We start from the raw sequence: 18,413 nt of genomic DNA, 5'->3' as shown, positions 1-18,413 counted from the left end.
CATGGAAGCAATTAATTTGATTCTAGTCCTTTCTGGAATATAATTTTTTTAAGAGTCACTGAAAGGTTTGCTCAAAACTCTTTATAGTTATCAGTCTACCATTAAGACGTTTGCCTGTAATTGTTGGTTCAAAAATCCAGACCCTTTTTTCTCATAGTGCGTATTTCTTAAAGCTACTTTTTAAAAAGATGGGTAAATTGTGTAATACTATTTCTAAACTTCCCTGTAATGTCTGTATTTTCGTGTGGTCATCTCAGTCACTGAGCATGTTCATTGATTTCATAATAAAACAGGGAACCTGAGATTAGATGGTTTGTCAAAGTATCTTCCAGTTTCATTACAAGAGCCCAAAATAACTGTTTTATCTCTGTTTAAATTGTTCTGAAAAGATCCACTGGATGAGGTTCAACAACACTCGATACCATTTACTGTTGTGCTTCACTACTCTTACCACTAGAGTAATTTCATAATATTCACTTCAGTTTCCTTTCCTGCAACCAGGATTATTGCTTTTCACTCCATTTCCTGAAGACACACAGAACAGTTTATTCCCTTCTTTGCTGCAGCCTTTTCCACTTTGAAGAACATGTCTCTTGTAGATTTTGCTTCTCTGGATAAAATAAACCAAATATTTTCAGTCTTTTCTCCTTGATTATTACTGTTGTGATCTCATCAAGAAGAAGGATACTCAAAAGAAGACACAGCTGAGTGTCTGCCTAGTCCCCAGGTTTACAAACTGTGCTATGGTGTAGTTGTCAATATGTTTACATTTCTTTACTCAGTACTGTTGACTTAAATCCAGCTGTGGTCTGCTATGCCTTCTGGATCTATCTTAAGACCAGTCACAATTCATCTACTTCTGTGTGTTTGGTTATTCCTGTTTGTCATTGCTAGCTTGTCCATTTTTTAAAACTCTGGATTGCTGAGTTCACTCTGAATTCTGTTTGGATGCTGTTATACTCACAGTCCTTTCCAGCTTCAAAGACTGTTAGTGTATCCTATCAGACAGATGCAGCCTAAATCTGAATGAGTCAACTTGTTGGCTGTAGCTGTGGAACAGGACACAGGAACTGAGCATACTCCTCCTGAGTGCATATGGTTTCATGCTTGACTTGTGGGTCTACATCTCATTTCACTGTTCATGAAGTATATAATACTTATTCCTTCAATTTCATGCATTTACACTACTTGAAGTTCCGCTTCCTTCACTTGCCAGAACGTTAAACAACGCAACCCAGATTCTGCTCAGTTTGCTCATTTGTGTACTGCGTGAGGTGTGATGGATTTGGAAACGTTATGCCAGACCAAGTGGGAACCCAGATTTGTTCTTTAAAGAATATGTATTGCTTCAAGTATGTCACTTACTTTTTTTACTTCGGCTTGAGATGGACATATCTGAAACTTGAAATTACAAGATCTATGAATGCAGAAAAGTTTGATTCTCTTTTCATAGGTAAGTTCTGTACTCATTTGCCCTAAAGCAATAGCTGTGGTTAAGTGTCAGAAGTGAGCCAAAGGCTTGGTGATCCAGCAGTCATATTGGGGTTTTTAGTTCAGATTTCAATATGCAAACAAAATCCTCTCATGCATACAATTCCAGTGGTGGAAGTGTTGTTGCATATGCAACAAATAGATGACTATGTATCATGTTTCCCCATATCTTAGTTTATTTAAAAGAGATTTTATTTTCAAGTGCTTTGAGTCACATTTTAGTTTCACTTCCATGAAGAAAGCCTCAGCTATATAAGGTCAAGTGATCGGTCCATTTAGATTGCATCACTTCCTTCTAAGAGCTGACAGATAAAACTATGCTTTGGGCACATCAGGTACTGCTTTATCCTCATTGCTTAATATGTTTCTTCTGTTAAATATTGAAGATAAGTAGGAACAGGAGTTCATGTTAGTTACATTTCTAAGGCTTCTGAGGGTATGAACTCTTCACTTTGGCTGATGTCAACTTCTCAGCTGTTTCTGAACACTTGTACTCCTACTCCTTTCTGTTGCCTGCCACATATTTGAAATTAATGAATGATATACTTAAATTTAAGAGTAGCTTTATGATATCAAAATTTGTCTGACCTGTATGTTAGTACCCACCAGATATCTAATATTTCCCAAAAAACATCCTCTCTGTGGTATTTGTTATCCTGCAGCGGTGTTTCCCAAACTCCATGCACAATTCCCTAGGCTGTTTATCTTCACCAGGACCTCAACCTGGATCAACATCTGCTCCCTCTCTGTAACAGGGAAAGAAAATGGTCCTGGGGATTCTGTTGCAGGAAGAGGAAGTTTTGCATAATTGTGCTCTTGTCTCTGCCCTTCATTTTTCCAGGGTCTGATAACTAGCCAAGCAGATGATATTGTACCTGTGGGGCCAAAGTCATAGAGAGAACACTGAAAGAGATTATATAAAGTTATTTAAGAGCCAGGGCAGAGATGTATGTATAGTGTGTGTTTGTTTAAAGACTTAATTTTTGTTAGGGTAGTTCATCCAATATAAACTAAAGAAAAAATAAGATTGCACACCCAACAGCATCTAAATGTCCTCTGCTCTCAAGATGCTGTCTTTATTCATACTTTCTCCAGAGCTTCCTAGGTTTCAAAATTTAACATACCTAAATTTAAGTTTTGCACATTACCTCTTTCTCATTCTTATTTATATTCATGACAATGGGAATAAGTTGACATTTAAGTTATATTGAATTTATGCATAGAAAAAGCCCAGGGAAGTCAATTGACAAATGTGCTGCTCACTGCAATTAAAATCATGTGCAATTCCTCTGAAGATATTTATATTCACCACCTGTAGGAAATTTGTTCATTTAATACTTTGATAATGGTTTAAATGGAATACTGAAGTGAGGAAGTTGTAGCATGCCAAAAGACATACTTAAGACATAGTGTGTTTTTGTCTAAAATTTTATTATCACTGCCCAGTTTGTGCCTGAAAGATTCTCTGCAAAGACTGGTCAGGCAGTCCTGTTATCTGCTGTCTAGAAAAGCAGTCAAGAGGTACCTTCCTTCTCTTCTTGCAGTTTTATCTCTCACTGGAGATGTCCAACTCATTCTCTAGAAACAACACAATTTTAACTAATGCCTTGGACAAACTTTAATCAGCAGTCCACAAACAGGACAGTTGTGCCAAATAACTACCACACACAGTGGTTACCTCTGCTAACAAATTCCTGTTTGCAGAACACAACCACAAATTGTATTGCCTAACAGTTTGCAATCCAGCCCTGTGAGTAATCACTTCACGATCGAGTAGTGCTTGGTGTCCCTGTATAAGACTGGGGTGTCAGAGCCTTAGGCACTGTACAGTCACAGGGTTGTCAACTCACTCTCCTCCTGACAACTCACCCAGGCTGATCTGTGGGAGAAGGGAAGTACTGACCTACCCCTTTTATGGGAAGGGTAGGGAAGTATAAAGACAGGTAACAATAACAGAGCTGGAAATAGCAGAGATGGTACCTGCTTCCGTCTTGAATCTCAAGGACAAGACTGACTGATAGGAATAAGAATCCTACCAATCAGCAGCATGCAAGGTTCATGTACCCAGACTATAATAAACTACAAGATGGAGCAAGCTTCTCACTACTACCCATGTGCTCTTTGGAAAGAGAATTTAGCTTATGCATACCAAATAGTTTAATAATCAGTAAGCTCAAACATTTATGTTTTACTAAGGAACTTTTTATGGCAGTTCTCTTTTGAGTTATACCTTTCTTCTTTCACAGGAAAAGGAACAGACACATATGAACAAGGTTTTTTAATGAAATTTTAACATCCATAATAGAAACAATAAGTTAAACACAGTAAAAATAATTAAATAAAGCTTGAGGTGCCAGCCCTCATACAAAAAATTCAAATCTATAAAACAAAGACAAGTTTAAAAATAAAACCAAGCATAAGTCTTAGGAGTGGGGGGAAGTTGTTTCCATATAATATCAGTTAAATGAATGGAAATAAATTTCTGACTTGTGACACCTGCAGGATTCAATGAGCAGCAATTCTTCTCCTGGTTACATATGTACATATAGACAAGTGACATAATCAGACTTTCCAAGGGACCCAGGCACCTTCAGTTGTGACCTGGAAGTCCAGCAAGTTTCCAATGGGCCTTCTTGCAGCACAGTTCTTAAGTGGAACACATTAAGAATCTGTAATAATGACATAATACTACCTCCCCCCCTCCCCCATTTTTATGCAAAGTCTGACCACTCTCTGATTACTGGTCCTAACAGGTTAGGTTTGTAGCACCTGAGTCTTAGTATTATTCAGTACAATGAGAAGAGATTTTAGTCTCAGGTCATATATAAAATGAATACTTAAGTTAAAACTGTACCAATATGTCCAGACCAAATGCTGGTTCATAAATTAAATGGACAGATAACTTATGCATAGTATCGTGCATGGGAATACTCATTTAAATGTTAAATATTTTAGATTCCCACTGAGTGGTTTTCGGGTAACTCAGAGTAGTAAGATAATGTATCAACCATCTCTTTGCCTCATGCCTCAGGAACACTGATGTGAGGGGCAGACCACACAAGCATTTAAAATGAAAGCCTCTTATGACATTCAGGTCTTTACTGTCCTGGTGTCAGTATAGGCTGAATCTTGTTCTTTTCACTCCAGCTGTAGAGAAAAGGTCACTTTGGTTCAGGAAGAAAACTACTCTTGGCAGCTATCCCATTCATACTGGAGTCAATCCAGTTAAGGTATTGAGTAACTCTGGTGTAAACACCAGGCTTGTTTTCCTTTGCACAGCCATCTCCCCAGCTGACAATCCCATAAACCATCATCCTGCCATTGTGTTCGCAGACCATGGGGCCACCGGAATCTCCCTGACAACAGAAAGAGAACATATTAGACCATTTTCTGCAGATGTAGCCTTTATAAAAGAGAATGTGATTACTGCTTTTCTAGACTTAAATACTCAGGTAAATACCAATAAGCTAAAGCTTTGATCTTTGGGAACATTGCTACAATGGGACAGAAGGTTTGGCATCTGCTCCGATTTTGAACAGTCTCTAAAGGTAAGGAGCTCTCTAGTTTCCCATACTAGGGTACAAAGAGAATAGTTACCTTGCAAACAACCCTCCATCCTAAGTTTATAATCACACATATCAGGCAAGTGATTTAAGGCCAATTCTTCACAGAATCAATTGCCTCCCTGTCCATAAGGTACTTTTACACTTGCAGACACTTGTTCCTTTTCGTGACACCGATGGCCGCTCTGCCCAGTAAGGTGCAGGGCAGTAAATCTAGTTTTGAGGAACCTGGAGGAGCTCAGACCTGTAATTTACCTTTTATCCCTTGCAAAGCTATAGTTAAGGTGCAAGCTGAGATTAGAATAGTTGCTATATTCCTCTGATTCATATCTATCACTCTTTGTTTGAATAGACTGTAAATAAGGCCTTGAGGAAAATAATGACTAAGGTACTGTACTTCTTGCACCTCCAAAGTAAGGGTCTGGAGGGGGCAACACCTAACAAGGTTCCAAGCTTATTCCATATATTTGGCCATGCTACAGGTCGACTCCACTGGATATACTAAATTCCTGCCAGATAAAGAGAGACTCTTGTGACTAGTAGAATTACAAGATGTCACCCACTGATCCATATAGTGTACATGCATTTAGGATTATTTAGAAAATAAAACAAACCAGTTTTACCTTGCATGCATCAGTCTGCCATGTGGGATCTCCAGCACAGACCATGTTGTCAGTAACTCTGATATTGTCATAGTATTCGTATTTGCATTTTCTCTGTGATATTAAGTTCACAGTGGCTGACATCAGTCTTTGAGCATAGAAGATGTCATCTGCAAACAAAAAAGTATTTCAACTATTTTCACCATCCAAGACCAAAGAAACAAGAAACCTCCCATTTAACACACTTTCAGCACTTACAATTAGTATAACCATTCCTGTTCTGCATTGAGGTTCTGATTTCCAGCTTATGCAGTATTGGTTTGCTTTTACTGTTAATATTAAGTTTCAGAGAGAAAACCAAGTATTCCAAAAGGAAAATATAAAGTTTCTATTTTAGAGAGAAAGTTTGATAGTTTTTGAAGGATATTCTGCACAACTGCAATCCTTTGCTAATCCTCCCACATGGCTTTAATTTGTTTTCTATCCCTCACCACATCAGGAATGAAAAAATTGTGGTTTACACCTTGGCTTACTTTGTATGGTTGTCAAGAGTGAGAAGCATCAGATAAGAAAATCCCACTGACAGCTAGAGAAGATGACCACAAAGATCATCTTTGAGATGCACATGGAGTACATTGAACAGAATATTTTTAATACTTCACAGATCATGGTGTGAAAAACATCCAGTTCGCACACAATGGAAAACAAACTTTGTTGGGAGAAATCATTCACTTACAAAAATCCTGTTTTCCATAGCCAGCTATTTCACAACGGGTATTGTCTTGTAAGTAAAGGTTCCTCTCTGGCAGGCAGACTGTTCTGACATATTCGGATTCTACTGCACACTGTCCAGAAGTTGTCCTTATCCTTATCAAAGCTATGAAACAAGTCAGAGAAAATACACTTAGATCTGTAAAGCAAGTTTTTCCCCTCAGTTTTCCAAAAACAGGAGTATTTGGTACAGTTAACAGGAATAGATGCAATTATATTTGATTCTGATTACATACAGTTCCCCTCATTGCTTTTGGAATGACAGTCATTATTTATTAACAAAATTAATTTCCCAGCACTAAAATTGGCAAGTGTTCCTATTTGAACTTCGTTCCTGGAAGGATAGGAGGTGATATCTCGTAGCAGTCTTCTGCAAGTGTATCTTTAGGTGTTCTAAAATCTCAGCTTCCTGACTGGCGGTAGAGGGTGCCATTCACTGCCCTGAGGGGCTCACAAAGCTATTGTTTGACTTTCTTTACTTTAGCAGCAACAGGAGGAAGCTGGAAGGGCTGCTAGAGTTTTGAGTGTCAAGTGCAAAAGTGGCAAGTCTGTTCTGTGCAAGTTGGAAAAACTCATCTTTGACTTTGTTGCTTTAGGAATAGGCTTGTGAAATCCAGAGACTTATAAAAGTCTGTATTAATTCAGGATAACTTTCAGCTAATGTGGTGCCTGATAGAGCATTACCATACTATATGATGGAATCTACTGTGCATGCTTTTTTTCATCATTTACTATATAAAGTACAATCTCTGTAGACACAGAATAAGATGGCAGAAGTGGAATTCTGCCAGCAATACTTATGGGAAAAACCATGTCCTGCAGAGGCCCAGAGATAAGACAGGCTTATAGTTGACCATTGGCCAGGTAATGCACCTGATATGTGCCACAAACCAAATTTATACAAGTGGAAACAACTGTCCTCAGCACAGGCCTAGTTCCCAGGCTATTTCTGTTTCCTTCATCTAGAAACACATAGTTCCTGTTCCCTTTCATCTCATCTCTGGTTCTATTTCTTTTAGAAGATGTATGCCACAATTACATAGCCTTATTTTATGCTCAAAGTTTTAAAGTTTCATATTAAGATGACACTTACCAATATCATTCTCATTGCCACCTGTGTCATCTGTAAAATCAGGATGAGAGATGATGTCATCAACCATGAATACTTGTTCGTTATCATCAGTAACATTCAGTACAGACTTTCCAAGGAAGACTTTGTAGGCAGATTTGTTTAGCTGTATTCTTGACCTGAGTGAGAGCAAAAACTGATGAAGACTACTGATTTCTGAAAGTGAGGTCAACAGTTGAGATCCAGTCCCACTTCTGTTTCATGTTTACTTTGATGTTGACAGAAAAAACAAAAATTCAGTTAGCTTTGAAAGCTAATCCAATACTTTAAAGGAAACCATTCTGATATTCCATTTGAAGAGATTAATTTAGATGTTCAGACATTTTGAAATGCACATCTATCTAGTTGCTACTAATGCAAGGCATTGGTGTTAAGAATCCTCTGCAGGATGCCAAAAGGATCAGCTTTCCACAGGAAAATCAACAAAAAATACCCACAGATGTACTGTTCATACAGCTCACAACCCTCAGCACGATTACTAAGTTCACATCTGGCTAGCTCGTTCTGCTGGACTTGGGCTCCCAGAGGCTCAGTGCTTCTGGCTGCTCTTGTTTTGTTTGATCAAAAGAACCTTCTCACTGTGCTACATTTTGAAGGTTGTTCAGTGAGCATCTCACAAAGAGATCAGCTGCAAACAAGAAGCACAGGGAACTGTAGACTTACGGATTGTGGAAGCAGTGTGCTGCTGTCAGCACCCAGCAGGGGTCGATGAGGCTGCCACCGCACAGGAAGAGGTCTGTGCCCCTTATGTTTTGGAAGATACCAGCTACCCAGGGTTGAGACTCAACCTCTGCCTGCCTTCCACCAACAATCTTGAAGTTCTTGCTGATGCTCCTTTGACCACATGAAGGCCCTGTGAAAGGACACATTTTGTTCAAATATTCTTACAACTCAATGCCAACCCTGTGCTATTAAAAACAAAAAAATAAAACCCCCAAACCCCCGCAGCTGTCCTGAAGCAATGTTACTTACCACATTTCTCTATGTTGCAGGATATTTCTCGAACAGCATATCCCTTTTTCGTGTAACACCAGGGCTGGTTCCTTCCATTCGGGTTTCTAAAAGACAAAGAAATTGTTCTTTTCATAAAAACTGTTTTAAAAGTGATGGTATCTTAACTGTCCTGAAAATAAACAAGTGCTTTGTTGTAAGACACCAGAGAAAATAATCAGCAACTATTACTCTTATATACTGTGAATTTTACAGTATGATCAGCTTCATTGAAGAACTCTATACGCTTCACACAGTCACATTCCAAATAGTTTTGGTCAAAAATCATCTCTGATATTTTTTTAAAACATGTTCCTTACTGAGCACCTCTAGAGCTGTGACAATAGAAGTCATCCCAGGAAGAGTGATGCTTTTCTTACCTGCAGTAGTTGTGTTTGCCCAGTCCAAGCTGCAAAGCATTCTCTGAGTAAGCACTGTAAAGACCCCTCCTGAACAGCGAGGGTGAGTTCCATGGCAGACATTCATCTTCTGTTGCCATCCCTCTGTAGTCCTCCCCATTTTCAGTATAGCATACACTGTCAGTGTCTAGCAAATAAATATTTTATTAGCAGCATGTTCTTGTTTATAATTGCTCTATGACATGGATGAATCCTTCTAATGAGCAAAAAGTTCTTGCATTACACTCAAAAGCAGATGATGCAAAATCTAGATTGATTATATATTTTTATTAAATTTGTCCTATATGAATTTTGAGCATTGGGTATCTTACACTTTAAAGCATGGATATTAATTCTTTAATAGTTTTACTAAATTTCACAATATAATCAGTTCTTCTGCTTCTAAAGATCACAAACAAGTTTACCTTTTTCACCACGAACTAAAAGAAAGGTTAAGCAACCTTATTGAAGAGGCGGACAAAAAAAAATTAGAGATCCTGATTTTGCACCAACATTTAGTTGTTTCTGCTCACTTGTCCTGTTAGCATGAAGTGCTAAAGACTATCCAGTCACACTTAAGGGTAATACTTCCCCTTGGCACTTCATTGTAACTATTTGACTATCTTTTTAGATCTTTTCCAACAGTTTAGCTAGTATTAGGAAGGATAGATACTCTACCTAGTTCACAGTGAATCCCGGTGTATCCTTCTGGGCATATGCAACGACTAATTCCACTAAAGAGGTAATAGGTAATACAAGTTCCTCCATTCAAACAAGAGCATCCTGTAAGTAAAAGACATCACTAAGTATAAGCAAAACATTTGAATGATGAGGTGAAATGTAACTGCAAACTAGTTTTAGGTGTTTAAGTGTCATTAAGAGCCTTCCTCTTTGTATGAAGGTATAATTGCAGGATAGTAAGTTCTTTTAGGTTTAAGATACTTACCCTTGTGATCTGACCTGTGTTTACGTAGCAGCTTGTGGTAGTTCCAACTATAAACCTAAGAGAAAAGGAAAAAAAGGGGGTTAAGGAAGCAGTTTATTTTACATAGTTTGATTACCTTTTAATGGCCTAAGCTCTGTTCCCTACTTTAACAGTTTAGGTTTTTTTGAATCTAGAAATGAATGAAGAGTGGAACTGTACTTGAACAAAGCAGAATGGAGAAGGGGGGAAAAAAACCCCCCCATTATGCAAAAAAAAAAACAAACTCAGAAAAGCCCCCTCAAGCTGGTCCACTGCATCAGGTCAACATTACAATTATTTATGTTGTAAGAATCCAAGCAGCTCTTAATGGTCAGTGTCCTTAAAGCAGGGACAGAAACTTCTGCCCTTCCACCAAGCACTGCAGCAAAGATACAACATTCACCAACTGCTGTATTTCTTCCAGAGGTCAAGTGGCCTTGCTTGAGTTAGAACAAGTTAACAGTAACAGTATAGTTCTATAATGTTGGTGAATGGCTGTGCTGATAGGCATCAGCTGTCATAGAAGTTGATAGCCAAAAATACTCAATTTAATATCTATTGCTCCTTTTTTAGCATCACACTTTCAAGTAGGGGAGGGGAAAATTTATCCATCTCCACGAAAGACCAGCAAGCTGTTGGTGCTCAGTGTCCAGATATAAATTGCTTTAAGAGAAAAACAGAAAAGCTAGATTTCTTGTTTATAGAATGTGTTCACCATTTGAGTCCTAACAGATGTCTTAAGGTGGAACAGAATCAGGAGAAAAACATAACGGCTCAGAACAGGTTTCTTGGAGGAGTTTGCACAGCAGTCATATATGTATATGTAAAGGCAGCAAAAGAGAATTCAAAGACAAAAGCCTACTAACAGCATCCAAAGCAGAAAGCATAATCCAACCCAGAAATGGTTTCAAGCAAACCAACCCCCTCTTTATTTAAAAACTTACAGAATCTAGTCCCGTGATGAGGGTTACTGTGAGAAGCATGAGTAACTTCATGTTGTCAGTTAACTTCTCACTTTGTGCCTCTTCTATCTGTATTATTTGATTCTGAAAATAAAAGAGGAACTCAGTCATGCTATAGCTTGCAGTGTCAGCTTTCTTGCTTCTGTTGTCCTCAGCTGGTTTCAGAATAAGTCACAACACAACTGATGAACACTTACACATTGACTTGCTGTGGAATATCTGCTTCTTATTTCCATATGTTAAATTAGAGGTCATTGTGTGAAGCTTTTTTTTCTATAGTCATCAATACAACCAAACTTTTTAAAACAGTTTAAATGAAGCAGGGAAAGGGAAATTGGAAAAATCCATACTCAGTTTTTGCAGCGTGGACTAAAAGCTGGAGGTTGGCAGATTTATTTAGCTGCCATCCAGATGTGTTTGTACCTATTTAATGGATCATTACTGCTTTGCAACAAAAGCACTGAACATCCAGTTTCAGACTATGAATAGGAAAGCTCCATTTTTCAGTACCTGTGTAGTTACCTGCTGCATCTTGTTGATGCTCAGCACTTGGGTAAGCCTAGCTGCCTCCTTGAGTGCTTCTGACCACTGCAAACTCTTGAAAGTCTGCTTGTGAGGTTACCTCACTTATTTCTAGTATTAGAGGCTTGCAACACATTGTCTTAATTTCTTATCTGCAGCTAGATCTCATAGCCAAGTAGTATAGCAATCTTACCCAGAGGGACCAATAAATAATTACCTTGTAGCAACAATAGGAGGTTACAGTAAAGTAGCAATATATCTTTCTCTCTTTTTTGAATTGCAATGCAAGTCATGGAATGACTTTTTTAAAGGCATCCTCAATTCTAGAAAACTGTAAAACTTGATATTCAAAAGATTCCAAGGTAATCTTAAGTTATATTTACATTGGCAAGCAACGCAATAGAAGAGGATGTACAAACTGAGTTGGAGCTGAAGTCTTGCTCCACACTGTACCTGCTTTAGAGGTTTCTACACTGGACTAATGCTAGTCTGGTCTTGCAGACTGAGTGCCTGCTTATATGTGGATTGCACCTTCCAGCTTGGTTTTACTGTAGAGACATTGAGTGCAAGTACTCTAAAGCTCATTAGTGCACACTGTAAAAGTTCACACGCCCTGTAGTGTGAATCAAAACATGGGGAATAAAGAACGCTGAATTCATTTGGAAAATAGACATTATTAGACATGTAAATCCAAGGGCTAATGTAGACACACCCTTTGTTTCTAAGCAGGTTTCATAATGCAAGAAGCCAAAGGTACTTGGCTGTGCATGCTTTTCAGATTCAGATGTATTTTTCCCTTAAACATTGTTAAGATGAATTATTTTTAGCATTTTTTTTTGCAGCAACGCAAGTAATTTATCATTTGTTACCGTAATTAGTTTCTCAGGCCTGACTTTCACAAATAGCAGTCCTGCTGATACCCAGTCAGAATTCTGGCATACTGCAGCAGGTAGAACTGACCTTCCCCGCTGCTGCAATACCGCATCACACCAGATTTTTTTTTTTTAATTTAAAGAGCAGCTGCTTCATTCTGTTCGACTTAGGCGCAGCACTCCTACCCTTGTGTGACACGCGGGTTGCAAAGGCACGGCACTTACCGGCGGGGCGGCGGTGGTGGTGGTGGCGGTGGTGGTGGTGGTGGTGGTGGTGGTGGTGGTGGTGGTGTCCGCTGTCGCTGTGGAGCTGAGCGGCGGCTGTCGGGGCGCTGCGCGGAGGGCGCTATAAGGGCCGGGCCGGGGCGGTGCCGCCCCTGTCGCTGCCGCCCTGGGGCGGGTCCGCACGGCGTGCCCAGCCCTCCTGGGAGCAGCCTCTCGGCACTCACCTCGCAAAGCTGCTGGAGTGACTCAAGGGGGGAAATTTTTAATGCTGCTTTTCAGTTTCGGGGAAAGGGGGTATGGGCAGGGCGGGAAAACAGCTTGGAGCGGAGTAAGGTTTCTGGAAGGGGCTCCTTGGCCTCCCCGCAGCAGCCAGCAATTCCCTAGAGGCATTTGTAAAACCAAAAGAGAGTTATGAGAAGAATGACGAGAAACATGCTCGGAGACACGACATAGAATGATAACGTATATGTATATGCATTAGCGATAAACGTAAAATACCTATGAAGCATGACTAGAGATACAAGCAAATGTTGTGTACTTTATTTATTTCGTGCAACCCATAATGAAAGAAGCACAAGTGATTTATTCATTATTAGAGGATTAAATTGTTTCAAGTGTGGGTTAAACTCAGACCGCTGGGAGGGAGTATTGGGCCAGAATGTGTGCTTGACGCACGGGATGTTTTCAGAGGGCTGTCTCCAGCATTAGCGCAGAACAATAGGGCGAGCAGGGAGCGTCGCTCATGCCAGCTGGAATCTATTAGGACACGGCGCTCACAGCAGGTGCTAAACTAATCTCCAGAGTTAGTTACAGCTCCCTTGCCCCTGAGCAATCTTCTGCTCGTGAGAAACTGGTCATGGTTTTCTTGTAATTTCTGTCTTCCAAAGAAGTATTCAAAGCATGCTCATTTCATAAAATGAGGATGGAGCTATGAACTGATAGATGCCTATCTAAGAATACAGGCCCAGCAAAATGGATAGTCTTTCCTAGCCTAGTTAAATGTGATTTTTTTCACATTATTCTCTGATGTTACAGCAATGCAGGGAGTAGCAGCAAACCAGTACATACCTACAAACAGTACTTGTGGGTATACAGTGTTTAGCTTCAGGTAGTTGAGGTGACTAAGCTGAGGTAGGTCTCTGTAGGCTATGCAGCTGATGAAGTGCAGTTTCTTCAGAAGTCAGGTCAGAGCAGGAGTTAACCTGAACTTCCCCCAAGAGAATTGTTTTCATAACTGGACAATTCAGGGCTTAAGGAGATCACCCTTCTATGTTTGACATGTAACGATTCATATGAGTATGGCTCAGTTTTCTTCTTCCCTCCCCACCTTTTATTTGTGTCAAGTCTGAGGTATAACTGTACCTTCATTTAGGTACCATCTTCTTACATTCTCTATTCTTTTCTGTTCAGATCTTCAGGCTCACATCAGAACAGTTTGCTGAAAGCACACTGAGTTCACTTCACTGAATGGCAGGAATTGAGTCAAGAGAAACAGCTCAAGCTGGGTGTCCAAACACAGGTAAGGAACAAACATTGTTGAATTTCAGGAGAGAAATTCTTCTCTCATTCTATGGTGACTTCGTATATCAACATCATAGGCAATTAGATCCTTTAAGAAATAGGACAGAAAAGATAGAATCCCCATGGCACTGTCTTCTCTTTAGATGAGTGGCTGTCGAGTAAACTTATCTTGGGGAATCAATTCTGGAGAGGGAGGAATAATCCAGATTTTAAAAGCAGTCTATAACCTTTGCTCTCTGAATTCATTTTAGTACACCAACCCTACATGTAACACATGAAGAAATGTGTCATGCTTTGATTCAACAGAGAGTGCAGGGAAGGGATAAGATGCAGGAAGAGGAGGGCTCTTCAGGCCTGGGCAGCAGTTCTTTTTTCTTCTCTTTGCTCCCAAGATAGAGGTGCTAGGCCTTGGTGCCTTCCTCAAACTCTCCTTCTGAAAAAAGAGTCAACCCCAGAGCAACTGGTTTTCCTCTTTCACATTTGTTGTTCCCTGACAAATGTAGAAATGTGAGCAGTTACCATCTTGCTGAACCTTTGACCAAGCTATGTAGGTATCCCTCGTTCCTTATTTTCCCCCCAACACCTCAAAGTTTATACTTGTTTTCCAGGACCAACAGGCAAAAACTTTTGTTGTCTTCACTCTGACACCAAGTGCAGTAAGATTCAAAACTCCCTTTTACTACTATTTGTCATTTGTCATGTACTTAGATTTTACTGAAATGCTATATTACTAGATATATAAATATATCTCGAAGGCCACCAGTAGTGTCACTTTGTTTCAATCAGACTGGTGACAGTCACTGAACAGAAATTCTGGTATGTTTGCAGTGCCACTTTAGTGCCATCGAATTCCTTTGGTCTGAATATTTGCACCCAGATAGAGGAATGAATTATAGTTGAATGACTGAACTGAAACTGTGGTTTAGTAGAGATATCCAACCTGTCTACGAATGAGTTTGTTTTGGTATTCCAAATAATGTCACAGTAAACAATGCTGCATGAACTCTGTGAACATTAAGGGACTCTTAGGGAAGCAGAAATACATTAGATGATTTCCAGTGCCTGAGTTCACTAAGCTGTCTGATGGCTGGCACAGCAAGATCTAAAGTGAGGTTTCAGATGAAAGAAACCCTTGGACCCTTGTTATGTGCCCTGCCTTGAGCTAGAGACCCAAGAAAAGTCTGTAGCCTGGCATTTCTGCCATGGCCACCATCTGACCTCAAAGCTGGACCTGCCTGCACAGATAGGAAATGTACAGGCTCAGGGAGTGGGAGGGAAGAAACAGGACTGGTTCTGCTACCAAGACTCTTTTGGTAGCTTGAGGGTCAGCTTTTGTTCACTACTGCATGTCTCAAGGGTTAAGAAGGGCCCTGTTGCAAGCCATGTTGTCTCTCCAGAATAGGATTGTGATAGGACAGAGGAAAAGCACATCTTTATAACTCAAAATCAAAGAAATTCTTTGAAGAACAGTGAATAAAATGAAATGCCTACTGCAAGACTCTCAGTGGAACTTATTTGCCCAGTAGATACTGATTCATGACAAACCTAGAGAGAAACTCTTCTACAGGCTCATGAACAAGTTTTCTATTTTGAGATCCACTGTGTGCTTTCTACTGTGTATTTTCTTTGCCTTGTATATGTCTGTGGTTTCATCACTTTTGTGTCTTACCAGAATTTGTCAGAGGTGTGGGCAGGAAGGAGGGGGGAAAGACTTGTGAAGAAAAGAGATGGTCCAGGAAGTGGTATGGCTGACCTTATAGAAGACACTTTATCTGCTCAGTACGAGTGCAGCACCTAAACAAGAAAATACTATTCACAAAATCTCAAGTCATTCTCTCATTTAAGCAGTCAGGGCTGTTAATAATAGGGTTTTATGTAATTCTCTTGCCTGCACCTGGATTATAGGACAGAGTAAAGAAAATGTATACACCTAGTAGGAACTGCTCATGTGATTCCACTCTGTGAACCCCCCGCAGTCATACAGCACTTCTCTAAAACAGGCCAAATGCAGTGGATCCAGCCATGAAGAGCAAGTAGGATCAGACTCACAGTCAGACAGTTCTTAGATTAATGTAATTCTGTGCTTTAGTTTTCAGTTCCACTAAAAATCTTGCTGATTCTTTTAATTTATAGTTGAAGTAACGTGAATGTTTCAGACTAATCAGCCAGCCTGACCTAGCAACTCTAAAAAAGATAGCATTCTATTCCAACTAGATGAGAACACTAACCCTCTTAGAGAAATACAGGGGTTTTATCTCATGGTGGTGCAGTGAAAGAGATTGTGAGGTTTGCATTGTTCTGCAGAAGTTGCCAGGGTGCAGGTATTATTAGTTAGTGTTCATTTTCACATCTGATGATAAAATACTGTAACTAAAGAGAAATACCATCCACCACACATTGACTCTGGTGGTCCATCAGTAAACCACAAAAGACTAGAACTCATGGAGAGTTAAATAACCCATAAATCTGAGTAACAAAAACTACTACAGAAGTGATGTTCTGTAAGGAAAAATATCCCTTATTTTGGTACCCTGGTAACCCACATTGATTTTCTCAGTCACAGATGTTCATTAGGCTAATAGGAATCTCCACGTGCTTAAAAGGGCAACTATTCTTGGAAATGTACCCTAATTCTGAGATCATGGCTCAGTGAGCAGGCACCTGTGCAAGCCCCCAGTAAAGGTAATGGGTCTCAGTGGAGGGAGAACAGTCCTTCTGTACATGGCACTTCCAGGTCCAAGCTCAGATATGCCTGAGGCTTTATATTGCCTGGTGGTTTTTCTGGTTTGTATCAAGCATAAATAACATCAGAATTAGTCCTTCGATAGCAAAATGTCTGTTTGGCCAACATGGCTTACCATGAAATAGAATAATCATTTGCAAGTCCTCTCTACTCATAGTACAGTAAGAATGGAGAAGTTTAAATTTGCATATGAGCAGTTATGTGCTTAAACCTCTGTCATCTCACATAAAAGACGGGTTAAGCCACACATTCGGTATTTGGTTAGTGATTAACAATACAAAAGCTAAGAAAACACCTAGAAGTCATGCCAAAGGGGTGACATGACTTGTCATCTCCATAATGATAATAGCTTCTTGTTGTTTGGGCTTTTTAAAAGAAATTAGTTTGCCACTGAATTAAGTAGCTGTAACTCTGGGTATAGAATTTAAAGAAAAGAGCTATATTTATAACTGCTTTGCATATTGGAATGCAGCTTCAAATTCAAGCTGTATTGGGTTACAGTTAATTTTGGATTATAGCAGATAGGATTTTAAGGCAGCCAGAAAATATGTTACAAGTTTAAGGGAAATTTTCCAATATAAAATTGTTTTTAATTATTCTATCGTCATCTTGGAAAATATGGGTACTTTTATAGTAAAGCATTTTGTATTCTCTCTCTGATGTTAGCTGCTGCATTTTTTAATCAGTTTACTTCCAGCTCTTGAGATAATAACAGGAATGACTGAATAAACCATTAGATTTTGAAATGTAAAGTAATGGATTTCAAATGTTACATTATCATCCTTTGTAAAGTTAAAAATATAAAGCTCACTCTTTAATCTTATTCTCTCAAATTACAGTTTTCATGAGTCCCAGGAATTTCCAGAGTAGCTGATTTTAAGTTGGATGTGATTCATAAAAATTCTTCTAGTTTAATGACTCTTGATTACTTGTCAGTTGTTTGTGGTTGGAATCTGAAGCAAACGGTGACCTCATTTCCTTTAGGTATAATTCAGCTACTCAGGTTTCTTTATTTAATATTTTGTTCCTTTTCCTTGCTGCCTGCTGGTTTTCCTCTTATCTGTGTTATCTGTGTGGGTAGAAGTAGCAGAGCATTATCTGCTGAGGGCCACGGGACTTATTCAGATGCTTGTTGGCACTGCTTGTTGCTTTGCAAGCAGCAGGAGTATCCAATGTTTCTCAGAATTAAGCCAGTGTCACCTCGAGTGCCTGTGAAATCCCCGGTCACCGGGCTCGTTTCATTCACGCACAGAGCAGCTACTTGATGCATTCTCTTTTTTTTTTTTTTATATACAATGGTTTATTGTTTCAGTGAGCTGTCCGGATACGGATATTTTTTTGAAGAGCAATGATCACATCTGAGGATTACTTCATCAGCTTGATGTGCACCTGCTTTTAACCTATGCTTTCGTTTTTAGTATGCTTTTAAACTCTGCTATCTCACTTGGCATTCATCGATCGTGAAAATCATCAGTCTCTTTGACATTTGTTCTAATTGCCCAGTTGAGACAGCTAATCTCTCAAACAAAAATTAGTCTACACTACAGATCTTGCATCCAGATCCTAAATAGTTGAAAATTACATTTGTGTTTAGATCTAGACCTATCTTTTGTTGAAACTAAAGTGCTGCTAGTTCTGGGGGAAACACAGAAAAGAAGTG

General features: G+C 39.4%; 1 protein-coding gene across 1 annotated transcript; it reads right to left on the bottom strand.

Annotated features, from left to right (window-relative positions):
* Positions 1-3,754: 3,754 nt before the first annotated feature.
* Positions 3,755-12,595, bottom strand: PLAU (plasminogen activator, urokinase). The gene is made up of 12 exons (XM_071564260.1): positions 12,557-12,595; positions 12,490-12,511; positions 10,853-10,954; positions 9,891-9,945; positions 9,623-9,727; positions 8,927-9,092; positions 8,529-8,614; positions 8,220-8,409; positions 7,521-7,675; positions 6,393-6,533; positions 5,678-5,826; positions 3,755-4,847 (listed from the first exon to the last, which is right to left on the bottom strand). The coding sequence occupies exons 3-12, from the start codon at positions 10,901-10,903 to the stop codon at positions 4,653-4,655; spliced, it is 1,293 nt and encodes a 430-aa protein (XP_071420361.1). The 5' UTR covers positions 10,904-10,954; positions 12,490-12,511; positions 12,557-12,595; the 3' UTR covers positions 3,755-4,652.
* Between the last annotated feature and the right edge of the window lie 5,818 nt (positions 12,596-18,413).

The sequence above is a fragment of the Pithys albifrons genome, chromosome 9 (assembly GCF_047495875.1).
Source record: "Pithys albifrons albifrons isolate INPA30051 chromosome 9, PitAlb_v1, whole genome shotgun sequence".
In the NCBI taxonomy this organism is placed as follows: Eukaryota; Metazoa; Chordata; class Aves; order Passeriformes; family Thamnophilidae; genus Pithys; species Pithys albifrons.
This window is presented reverse-complemented; position numbering and strand designations above follow the sequence as displayed.